Raw genomic sequence first — 12,852 nt, 5'->3', positions numbered from 1 at the left:
TGACAGTAAATACTGCTTTACTACCAGACTGTATTGCACTAGATTATTAACTTCTTCTTTCTGCTTTGCTGTGGCTGTTAAATTGGTTTCACGCCAGTGTTCAGGTAGCAAACAAAATCCTCAAAAGCCTGAATATGGTTTTCTGAGACTTTTGAAGATGCCCTGTGTAAGCGACCTCATGGATTACGATGAGTAATATATTTACACTGGAAAAAAAGACTGCATTCTTTGTAACATTCTCTTTTTCTCACATCTTTCCCAGCAACCTCCACTGAATGCGCAGATGTTGGCTCAGCGTCAGAGGGAGCTCTATAGCATCCAGCACCGCCAGCACCAGCTTTTTCAGCAGAAAGTCATGCTGATGAGACAGAACATGGCAAATGCTCCGACTGGAGCTGTGGGGCCCATCGGGACTCCCAGGCTCCCAAAAGGTCCCCCCACAACGTCTCAACAGCAGCAGCAACAGCAGCAGTTCAATTTCCCGCCAGGGTACAACCCAATGACGGGAAACCCCCCTACCTCACCAAGTCACTTCAGCACCATGTCTGGGGGCCCTCTGGACAACAAACTGTCTGGCAGAGTCCCTGTGAATAACCAGATGCTGATGGGAGGCGTGCAAGGCCAGTTCAGCAGCACCGTAAACTCCCCGTTGCAGCAGGGCCTGTTTCAGCAGTTTGGAGGGTCAGGTGAGTTCAAGGAAACATGCTCAGCCAGAATCGTTTGCTGAAAGACGAGACAAATAATCCATGGCTCTCGCTGTTATCTTAATTTTTCCAGGCTTTCGTTATTAAAAGTCTTATTGAAAACCACACTCACAGTGGTACAAAGGCCCAGTGGTGTAATTTCATCCTTGCTGTTTGTTGTAAACATAAGATGAACTATGTAGCTAACATTAACAAAAGGCAGATGCCAAAAACCCTCAACAGCAAAGAATCCACCTACAGTGATCAAAAACAGTTGCCTGCTGTGTCTTAGTGTGGTCCCACATTGCACTTTTTGTCATAAAATAATCAAAAATGGAACTGTTTTTTTTTTTGTTTCAATGTTTTGTTTTTTTTAAAGCTATGGTTCAAGAAGACCCATCATTCCCTCCTGAGATGAGCCCCACCAGCCCGTTGTTGTCACCTCAAAACTCAACCTCCCAGAGTCCTCTGCTTCAGCAAGCCCAACCTCTTGGCTACCAGTCACCAGACATGAAGAACTGGCAACAGACAAACATGGGCAGCAACAGGTTAGAAAGTGTCACAGTTGCCAATATGCAGACATTACTTTGGATTAAACTGACTGTGTGTGATTTCTGTTAGAGTTGTATTTTTAAAAAGGATCCTCTCACCTGCCCACAGTATAATAATGTTCTTTCTCTGCTTGTTTCTCTGTGCTGCAGCCTGTTCAGTCAGTCAGGCCAGAGTGCAGGGCAGGCCTTTGGCCAGCAGGGGGTTTACAACAACATGAGCATCACTGTCTCCATGGCTGGAGGCTCGGGTGGTGTCAGCTCATTACCTCCCCTGGCGCAGCAGGTTGGCATGAGCAACAGTAACCTCAACAATGTCAGTTCAGTGTGCAGTGACCAGCAGGTTAGTGACATTGTCCTGGCCAGTCTTTATGTTGGTTTCCTGTCTAACCATCTGGCTTTGTGATGCATCTGATTTATTATCTTTTGATCCTGATAAACAGTGTTAGACATGACATCGTCATCATCGTAAGATTGGTTTTTTGTGTCATATGTTCTAAATTTGACTTCCAGATCAGATCACACACTGCTGGAGTGACTTCTCTGTTTCTGTCCTCATTTAATACAGGGCCATGTTATACAATACACTGGTACAATGTGGATCATATGTCCCTAAACACACTACCATTGTCTTATGTCTTATGTTGCTTATGCTACATACAACCCTAATCTGAAAATGACCTACAGCAGTTAACTAAATGCAGCATATTAAAAATGTTGTCCTCCTGAAATTGAGTATAAATATACATAGTATAGCAGAAATGCCCGAATAAAGCAAACATTAACACTGCACTTAAGCACAATACATTTATTTTTATTTTCTTTGTAACATGCTGAAACCTGTCTTCACTGTTCATGTTTCTGTAGGTGCAGCAGGTTCAGGTGTTTGCCGATGTCCAGTGCACAGTGAACCTTGTCGGTAGCGACTCCTACCTGAACCAGGGCTCCATTGGAGCCACAGCCTCTCAAAAGGCCCCCGGACCGCAGGGCTCCCAGAACAACCAGGCCCAACAGAAGAGCCTCCTCCAACAGCTGCTCACAGAATGACACCTCCCATCCCTTCAGCTCTCTTACTCCCTCTACTTCTCACTGCTACGCCTCCTCCTCGGAGGTCAGTGCACCAGATCCATTGCTGTCTCTGTCTCACCTTTTGCATGGATAGAAGGATGGATGTTTGGATGGACTGAGAGAAGGCTCACAGAGGTCTGGCTGTCGGTGGAGTTACACAGCCTAACCACTTCTGTGCGTGGGGGGAGGGGGGATCCGGGACTGGTTGTTTTACCGCCCAGTACTTAAAGAAAAGACTCAAGTCAGAAGGAGCAGCAGTGTATTTAAACCTGCCTGTCTAATCTGTCTGACAACCTGTCTGTCTGCCTCAGCCTATTAAAGGCAGTGTTGTCTTGCTGCTCATTCCTTGGTGACCTACTTCCTGCTTCCTGCAAACAACTGCGACATCATTGTAGATTTGCCAAGTTGTGGTCACTGTCAAATCAGGGCCAGCCTCCTTTTGTTTCGTTTTTTTGTTTGTTTTCTTTGTTTTTCTGATCAGACGGTTTCTGTCAGGCCGTCACAGCAGCAGCAGTGCATCTTGGGAGCATGAGTTGCAGTGTACAGTTGCGCTCAGCGTCTAAGTGTGGGATTGCCCCATACAACAGCACCTCTGGCTTTTTATTTTTTGTTCGTTTTTTGTTTTCCTCTGCCTCTCTCTCAGCGATGTGGGAATGTTAATGTTTCAGACCTCTGTGGCATTGTGGGATAGAAGCTCAGTATCAGCTGGTTCTGTGACTGTCTCTCTCTATCAGCTACAGTGCCTGGTGGAAGTTTGAGTTTTCCCAAGCTCTGCTTCTTCTTCTACATATTATTCTATTACAATTTCTGTTTTCTTTTTTTGTTTGTTTGTTTTTGAATTGTTTTGTTTATAAATCTTCTGCTCTCACCGTCATCATCATCATCATCATCTTCATGATCATCAGAACAAGCTTTGTCAACAGCCAGAATGGATGGACGGATGGATGGATGGATGGACGGATGGATGGATGGATGGATGGGAGACAGATGGGATGCTGCTCAGTTTGGAACTTACGTGTCTTTCTCTCCTGGGAGGAGGTTTTATTTTTATTATTTTCAAAGTATAAAAAAGACTGTTATAATTATTTAACTATCTGTCCGTCACATTTTACCCCTCACCTCAGCAGCTGTGAATACAGAGCCCTGTTGGGTTCTTTTTCTCCCTCTTTCTATGTATCTTTCATGTTATCTCTCAGCCTATCAGTGTTGTTTGCCATGGTGCATCATGCAGGTGCGTAGTATTGTACAGTACAGAAGGACAAAGACTTGGGGATGAGCTCACTCTTCTCTTGTAACTGCTTTCCATTTTTTAAAAGAAGTGTAATTAATTGATTACTCAGAGCAGCAAAACTGTGTATAATGTGATTCGATCCAGTTTTTTTTTTTTTTTTTTTTTAGTTTCCTTTTTTTTTAAAAAATTCTAATGTCAGCTCACTTTTTTTTTTTTTGTTGTTTTTTTTTTGTTGTTTTTTTGGCATCCTGATATAATACCGCTAAATGTTGCAGAGGAGGAGGAAGTTATTCCATCTTCTAAAATGTGAAACGAAATTTTAAGCAATTGAGTTTAAATATAGCTAGATCCTGCTCCCTTTGGCATCCCATTCAGCACTACAAATAGCCACACTTTCTGGAAAAGGGGTTGATTGCTTTGTGTTCTCTTGTGGCAACCAGGGAGCTAGTTAGCCACCTTTTCTTGCTTTCTCCTCTTTTTTATTCTTATGTATGTACAATACTTTCAAACAAACTTTTCAAACAGTACATTTGTGTTGTGTAACCATTGTATAAAAAAAGCGTAATGATACCTTAAACCATGTTCTTGGCTGTGATTACGTGTTCTCTGGTGATGCTAACGGTACTAAGCCGCATCAACATTGTGCCCGTAGTCGCAACTAAAATTTTGGATATTGTTCTTATATAGGAATATTGTTCCTATATAATGACATTTAAGTAGAGGCTTTAGTAATAGAAGTTCCTAACAAAGATGTGATGGATGATTAATTTAAAGATGTCATGAAATTGAATCAAAACAGGTTGGGGTTGAGTCGCAAAAAAATGCATCTTTTTTTTTTATTATTATTATTATTATTTTATTTTCTTCTCACCTCCTGCAAATCTGTCCTGTCAGTGTTGATCCTGTCCAGGATCAGTTTTTTGGGATTCAACCCTCTTCTCCCTCCACCTCTGGTTCCCTGATGAAACTTCACTCCACTGGCTACACACATACGGTTTTCTGTTGACTACTGTTGCTCAGTCAGACACTGTGTCTCTCAGTGATAACAGACCTCTGTTTAAACAAATATATAAACAAAATGCCACTCTCTTCCCCCTCACATCCAAAGTATGGGCTACTTAGAGTACACACCTGACCGGGAGCTTAGAGAAAGTTAAACCCTGCCGAGACTTTGCCTCTAAATATTCTTTACATGGTCACATTAATATCAACATGATATTTATATCAGACAGGTTTTTATGTATCTATGCCAATTTTGTTTAGCTCTCGGTCTGACGCACTACCCAGTGGTAGGATGCTAGGCTACATCTGGTTTTCTATCAGCCTCTTAACGCTTTTTTACACAGGACTACTTTATCAGGGAACATCCACTGATTTATAAGGACCACAAAGGGTCCTCAGCAATTTTCCTCCATTTCAGTCTGCCACGTCTGTACTCCAGCACAAAATCAGAAGTTCCCTGATCGATCTAATCCCGTGTGAATCCTTGTTTTCGTTTTGGTTTCTGTTTTCTGAATTATTCTCCTGTCATTAAACATTTGGAGTAGAATCCGTAGGGAGGACCGACCTCACATTCAGGTATTAGTGCGTTTGTCAACAGCTTAATTTTTCACTCACATTAGGTCAACAGCATACAGTCTGATGCTGCTACAGTGGAATAGGGCTTTCCTGTGTACTGTTTTTACAGTGATACTGAACCGTATGCAACATTACCCAGATATACAGGGGTAGTATGCAAGGTCAACATTCCACCCACCAACTCCTTCAATATTGTGTGATGTGAGAACCACTTTGTGCTCAGCTGAAGTGCTCTGTGTGTGGACATGTTCTCGTGCAGATCTGTGTGCACTGTGTATCCAAACATTCGCCCAGGAACAGGCACAATCTTGGATTCTAAGCGTTCAAGTCCAGAACCTCTGGAGGAAAACCTCCGCTTCTTGGACTTGGAACAGATGCTTAAAAACACTAAGATTTTTGAAAAAGATTTTTCTCTTTTTCTGTGTATATTTAGGAGAAAAGCATGTGGATAAATCATCAGTAGGATTTTCAGCACTTTTGGGTTCTTTTCTTCACACTGTGAGCATTGGGTTTGATTAGTTGCTATGTTTGGATCGACTGCAGGGCTAAAGGCCTGTGTAATATTCTGCTACCTACTCTTCAGAGAAAACATGTCATTTTGTCCGCTTTGCCCTTAGCTTCACCTGCGTGACTTCACCTTTTGGTTATGTTATATAATTTAGACTTAACATTGCCAGGTATCGAACAGAGTTAGAAACAGCACGATTATTAGTCCGAATAATCAGTTGTCTGTACAATGTCTGAAAACACTAACGAAAAAAAGTCCATCACAGTTTCCCCGAGCCCAAAGTGATCCTCACACTTTTTTCGTTCAACCATCAGTCCTAAACTAAGATATATTCTGTTTATGCTGATAATAAACATCAAAGCCTCAAAATTGTAGAAGCTGGGAGCACTAAATTTAGTCCTAGTTTAAACCTCTACTGAGGATTGTAGCAGATTGACACTTGAGCTGCATCCTGTTTCCTTTTACTGTCCTTCACCTCGACTCTCAGATTTGGGTAAAATATAGTGGTTTCTCAGCTTAACACATCCTTCTTCCTCCAGAGTGCGACATTTACCTGCTGCACTTGAATTCTTGATGGCTCAAAAGATAAACAGCAGAGGGCAGCAGTGCAGTAGCTGTTTAAAAGCAATGGCAGTAAAAGAAGATGAAGTTTCCCTTCTTGTTTTTCAGTCCTTGGGCACAGTTTCATTCCACTTTCAACCTCTAATTTTATTTAAACCCTTGCAGTTTAATTTAAGGAGGGCTAAGGCGACCGCAGAAGCCACTAAAAATGTTAAGGCAGAGAGCTAGGACAAAGCCATAAAGATTTGTGGAGAAGTGTGAGGCCTTTGATTGCCTGCACTTAAATTCTTGTTGTTTTTTTTTTATGTACTAAGCAAAAGCTATTAATGACAAGAAGCACTTCAGTCACTGACCGAAGGCACTTAATCAATATTTCCCCCAGCTGTTGTGTTTTATTGAGAATTTGTGGACTTCCTGTAAATTGTATCTGTCTCACAGTGTAAACCCAGGACTCAGGCAGTTCAGTGCCACTGTTTGGTCAATCTAACATGTTTTCATAACAGACATAAGCTGCACAAAGTGGAAGAATGTTTTTTTTTTTGTTTTTTTTTTTGGAAGGTCTTTGTCAGTGTCAACTTCCTCTTGTTAATTCGTTCTGATGATTTCACACATACAGTATTGATCCCCCCCCCTTCACTTTTCGGCGTGGAATAGGCATTCCTATTGTTTCCTCTACAAACCTGTTAGATGCAGATACTTAGCAGCAACTCAGCTTGTCCTGCAACAAAACATGCCAAATACAACCAATGAATATGTAATCTTCTTTTTTTTTTTTTATGCAACAGCCATTCAATGGAACTGACAGTCCTTCCCTCCTCACTACAGTTAACAGGTACAAGGTTAGGTTCTTTTATAACATTGGTTTCAAGATGTTAACATAATGTATATAACAGAGAAATGTGAATATGTATTTGTTCAGAATCAACAAAAAAAGTAGTGCTCCGAGTTTGTGGTAAATAACTACTCGCCTCGTCATGTTTTTATTTCATTTTGATTTTCTACTTTTTTTTATTTTTCTGACGATGTATGTATATGACTATCAGTGAGTGCGTATGTATGTGTGTACGTGATTAATACTGTATATCTGGTGTTCTCTAAGATGGAAAAGTCGAAGATGTCCTGGTTTGATTCTTCTCTTCTTTTACTCTTTAGACACTGCACAGTACCTGTGGGTGTTTCAGATAACTATGCCAGAGAATGGTTTAGCGACTGCTGAATGTGATTTTACTGAGAGAGGAGCAGCGTGGACTGGCTTTTTGTACGGGTTAATTTAAAAAAAGGCCATATTATTTAATTTTCTCTGTTGTCAAAAGTTTAAGCAGATCTGGGAGAGTGGAGCCTTGGTTTTATGGAGAAGCATTGCCTGGTTGTTGTGTATATCAGTGGGCTTTTTTAAAAAAAAAAAATTTCTGACTGATGTAGCCTTTTTTGCATTTGTCATTAGTAAATGACCAAAGCTTCAAGATGTTTGATGGATATCATATGCAAACCTCATCATCACTGGACAAGGCGTAATGTAGCGGCCCGTTGTTAATTTGGATTTCGTGCTTTCTCTCACAGTGATATTCTGCTTCTGTTCAGTGTTGCTCTGCATGTTTGACTCCCATCACTTGTCGCTTTCTAGACACTATCTGTCCTTCAAAGTGGCCTGTCAGCAACAATCTGTGTGATGTCCCAAAGTTACGGCAGTTCAGAGACGACTCCACTTTGCCAATGAGGTCTTTTTAGCCTAAAGTGCTATCACTCGTTTACAGGAAGAAAGAAAACATTGCAACCGTTAGCTATGCACCTTACTAAAACAAGCATTTCCTCACACTGACTTGGGTATGTACAAAAAAAAAAAAAAAAACACTGGACAAACACTAAATCATTAATGTCATAAGCCACATATTTATACTTAACCTTACACAAATCACAGAAAAAAACCGTTCAGTGAGTTGAGTTTAGTGACCACAGTGTATATCCAATGACCTTTCTCAGCTTTTAACCTCATTCTAGAAAAAAAACACTTCTTTTTTCCATTAACAGAATACTTTATACCAAACTTGAGGTGCCTAGTGTATATATTTTCTGCAGTAAGGATTGCGCCTTTGCTGTTTAACAATAATAACCTTGTTAACCAGGGTTTTTTTTTTTTTTTTTTTTTTTAAAAACCTTTTTTCACCTTTATAAAAAAAAATTACTGTATTATAAAATACTTTTTTACACGCAGAAATTTAATCAAATTATTCCAGGAATTTGCAAATACAATCTAATTTTGCACTTTATATGAGATTTACTTGGAGTGATAAGGCCATCAGAAACTGTTTCAATCAGATCAGTATTTGGAGATAGAACCTGTCATGTCCCCTGAATGTACCAGGAAAATGTTAGGGTTAGTTTAAATTGAATTTAATGAATTCCTCAGGTTCTTTATGAAGAACCTCACTTCAGGTACTCATTACAAAATGGCGACTAAAAAAAAAAAAAATTGTACACACTTTACCTTCTTTGTAAGGTACTCCTCTCTCTGTCTTTTTCTTCTGTCTACACCAAGCGATCCTCAGTATAAATACTATGCCAGTCTTCTTCAGGTGACATCCCTCCCCTCTGCGCTGTCAGCTGACACCAATCAAACTGTTAAAAACCTCCTCCAGCTTGAATCTCAAAACATTCCTGCTCACAAAACAGTTTCAGCAACCGTCAACCCTTTCCTCTGTAGTTGCCGCCAAAGCCGGTCGGTGTTTACTTTCCTCTCTGCAGCTTTGAACGTGTTTTTCCTTAAACCAAGGTGGACACTCGCTTTTTATTAATGAGTCCAAAATCTTGTTGTTTGAGACTTAACTTCTGCTATTTAGCAACAATAGTGCACTGACATAAATGACAACACCCTAACTGTGTTGCTTGTCTTCTCTGTTTTGCTTGTCTTGTCACACTTTTGTGCTGCCTGATGTAGAATATTTAGTGGTGCGCTAATACCAACGTTGGGCTAATGCCTGGTGAATGTATTCATAATTGGAGACAGGAAAATTTATAGCAAAATAAAAAAACTAAAAAAAAAAACAAAACAAACACTTAAAATATTTATTCCACAATGTGAAATAGGATACACTTTCCCAGTTGAAAAGATGAAGCATCGTCATTTGTCATTGGTCCAAAATGGTATTTGTGCGCCACTAAGACACACTCATTCCTAATGCAGGTATTCAAATCTGTAATCCATGTTTCTACAGCATCAGTTGGTCAAGTATTGTAAGTGTTGCCTTACTGGGACTTGAGGTTGGACAAGATTCAAAGATTGTAAAGGAAGGCTTGTTGTTAACTCACCACTTTGTGTTGTTATGGTGGCGGTAATGCTTTCTCTGGAGAATTTTAGAAGAAAGACCAAGGTTCCACTTCCTCTCATGTACAAATTAATATAAATAAATATATAAATATATATTATACATTTTATTCATTTTTGTCCAGTTTTGTATATTACACTCATGTAAAGTTTGTTTTTAAAGAGGCATCGGAGCAGCTATTACAAGACAATATGAGTGACAATGTTCATCTGGGAGAATTTTATGCATGTTATATTTTCTCTTTTTCTCTCTGTCTCTTTTAAATCCCCCTAACCCCACTGTTCAGGTGTGTAACGTGAATATTTAAAAAAAAAAAAAAAAAAAACACACACAAAAAATCTACCTTTTCTTTGGAATGTTGTAGACAATCAGTCTCAGGCCGGGTCCAGTCCCTGCAGGGAGTGAGAGCCCTGTAGGCTGATAGACAAACAAAACTGTTTTTGTTTGACAATTAAAAACTATTTGCATCTACTGGAAGTCTAAATTTGGAGGTTTGTTCATTCATATGTTCATTCATATGGCTGCTCAAGTTTACACACAGACACAGACACACACACACACACACACACACATCTCTACTACGCTCAAAACACAAACACCTCATGCATTTGATCCCTCTGCTTTTTTTTCCAAGGTGAGGATGCCAACCTTGAGGAAATGATGCTTTGACTAACAAATCTATAACATCTATGAATGTGGGAATGCAACACATTGCAATAAAAGCACCATTTGAAACGCAACATGTTGCCCCTGTACGTTCTTTATTTCAAGGCGCGAAAAGGAGGTTTTGACAAGTTTTGGGTTGTTGTAACTGCAAGAAGCAAGCCAGTGCATCATACAAGCCAAAAAAAGATGTTTGAATCCTGCGCCTGGATAAGAAAATCCAACATGCATGCCCTCTTTCTGCCACCAGGTGTCGCAACCATACGTTGTCTTTAATTTTATCAGCGTAAAAAATGTGAACTGGACTTCATTAAAACACAGTAGAGCTGACCACAGAGAGGGGAGACTGGAGGTTTAACTGTACTGTTCACTATTTCAAATCAACTCTCCCAACTATAAGTGGTTGCAACTTCTTTTTGAACGACATATTTAAACACTTGAATGACCTAAATGTGATCTGACACAGTGCAGGTTTGCCAAATTTGGTAGGGAATACCCACTGTCACATGTTTGTTTTGGTAGTAACACTTTTCCAGACTTCATTTTCCAAAATGAAGAATATGAGCTTTTGTTTTTATTTCTGGTGAGTCTGTGCCGCTCAACAGAGTGAGTCTGCATCCTTCAATAAACCTGAGCTGTCATGCTGGAGACGGAACACACTAAAGACCTTCTCCATACTTTATCAGCAACACATTGTTGAATTAAAAAAAAGACACTAATACCCAAAGGTAAAACAGAGTACTACTTTCTGTAAGCAGCAGAGGGCGCCAGCCTATTGTCTTTTCATCAAGAAATGTATGGTAGGTATGTATGTCGAAAAGTGTGACAGCAAATACACAACAAATCAGCACCTTCTTTTTTAGAGGAATTGTGGGACAGGGAAATCACTCTTGCACAAATGTGTCCTGATGTTTTTCTATATACACGGATTATTATTTACGACCATCCTCTGCTGGAGGGATTTAGTTTCTCTACTTTCCAGCTGTACAATAATCCAAAGGTAGAGCTGGGCAAACAATACCGGGGCTCCGATGCTTGTATCATTTTACACGTAGAATTAATTGTGAATAGCAGATATTTATATTTAACCTTAGACTAAGCTTTATGGCTAAAGCCAGATCAGACTGTAGCGGCGCAGATGGGCGTGACTGCAGCGGGGAAGACCTCGTGCTTTAGCCGGTCCCTCCAGGGGGCCTGTACGTTCAACAAGCTCACTGCTGATTGGCTCAGTGGTCGCTATGGAAACGCTGTCTGAATCTGCCTTGTTGTCCAATTATGGAACTTCTGGCTCCAAAAAAGCAACATGGCGACGTCCATAATGGCCGAAAATGGCGAATGAATTAGTTTCATTCTCGCGGTGAGTAACGCGATGGGTGGCGTCACATAGCTATAGGTCCACCCCCCTATATACCGTTAATGGTCCGAAGCTTCCGACGTTATCAGTGCTCACGAAGCTTTTCATTGGTCCATTGGTTTGACAGAAGCGTTTTATTGTACATATATATATCTTATATTATACATCATACATATACATACAGGCCTATACATACTCTGCGAGAAGAGAGAAATTTGTTCTGTCTTCCAGGGGCTGCGAGAAAAGAATGACGCCCCCTCCCCGTGTGGTGTCCGACAACTATTGTGTGATTGGTCAGAAATTCGAAGTGGGCGTAGTTAATGCGGAAACTGGAAATGTTCCCGTTCTTTCTCCTACCGGTTGTCATAGCAATGGATAGTTTTGAGGACCAGATGGCAGAGCCCGTGAGGAAGTATGAAAATCTTTATAACACATCTTGTAAGGCATAATAAGACACAAATAGCTAATAATACTGTCACGACGTAGCCCGAACGTTATATAAGAAGAGAGAGGGGATCGTAAAATACGGCGATGTCCGATATCTTATTCCCACAATGCTTAGCACGCGTGACGTGAGCTGCAGTGGGATGGGCTTCCCGGGAGTTCGGCATTTGAGTTTCTCGTAGAGTATGAAATTTTGTTCGTGTTCTCGCCCGCCTCGAGAAAACAAACCAGGATGGATTGGGAACAGGCTTTACAGCTTGACAGGCTCACATACTAAAATAGTGAACTATACAAAATTTGGCAAGAGTAGGATATCTCTCCAGGTTGCGTTCAGGACGTAATATTAGACAAAAATATAAAAAGCCATGTGCTCGTGTCTGGACTCGATCCTTCTACCAAAGTGAGAGAAAAACAACTATTTACTTTAATTGCTATACAAAAAGAGACAGAAGCCACGTAGTTAAAGGTTGCGTATAACTTAAAATCTGTTTATGAACACGGAGCTTTAAATTAGTTTTTACTGCACACATTTGGGATCGAAACGATTTTTTGTGCTAATGCTTCGGTGAAATTACGAGACAGCTGCTTTAACTCCAGTCTGCCACCAGATGTCACTGTTCCTCCTCACAGTGAAGCCACGAATCATTTTCGGTACAAACAAAGAAAACGTCAATGTGTTACGCTGAGGTTGTACTTTGGGACCTGTATTTTCAGTGTACATTATCTAACATGCTTTTTTACAGTACATGTAAAACCAAACACCCTACACTTCAACTTAAAAAAAATAGTTATCGTAAGAGGTAAGGTACCATTTAAAATCTTTAATGATTTGTTGTGTACTATGTTAACGTCATACATCACAGTTTACCAAATATCTCTGCAATATGGAAA

At 40.3% G+C, this 12,852-nt stretch overlaps 1 protein-coding gene across 2 annotated transcripts in view; it reads left to right on the top strand.

Moving 5' to 3' along the window:
* The window catches only part of ncoa1 (nuclear receptor coactivator 1), a 38,628-nt gene extending 34,923 nt beyond the window's left edge, over nucleotides 1–3,705 (top strand). Inside the window, exons 19-22 of one of the 2 annotated variants that reach the window (XM_026319423.1) lie at nucleotides 263–686; nucleotides 1,063–1,231; nucleotides 1,385–1,574; nucleotides 2,099–3,705. In XM_026319423.1, the coding sequence (XP_026175208.1) occupies nucleotides 263–686; nucleotides 1,063–1,231; nucleotides 1,385–1,574; nucleotides 2,099–2,278 (963 nt within the window). In that variant the 3' untranslated portion in view covers nucleotides 2,279–3,705. The remainder of the gene's footprint in view (nucleotides 1–262; nucleotides 687–1,062; nucleotides 1,232–1,384; nucleotides 1,575–2,098) is intronic. The other variant, XM_026319424.1, reaches the window with a different exon arrangement.
* The last annotated feature ends 9,147 nt before the right edge of the window (nucleotides 3,706–12,852 follow it).

The sequence above is a fragment of the Mastacembelus armatus genome, chromosome 24 (assembly GCF_900324485.2).
Source record: "Mastacembelus armatus chromosome 24, fMasArm1.2, whole genome shotgun sequence".
In the NCBI taxonomy this organism is placed as follows: Eukaryota; Metazoa; Chordata; class Actinopteri; order Synbranchiformes; family Mastacembelidae; genus Mastacembelus; species Mastacembelus armatus.
This window is presented reverse-complemented; position numbering and strand designations above follow the sequence as displayed.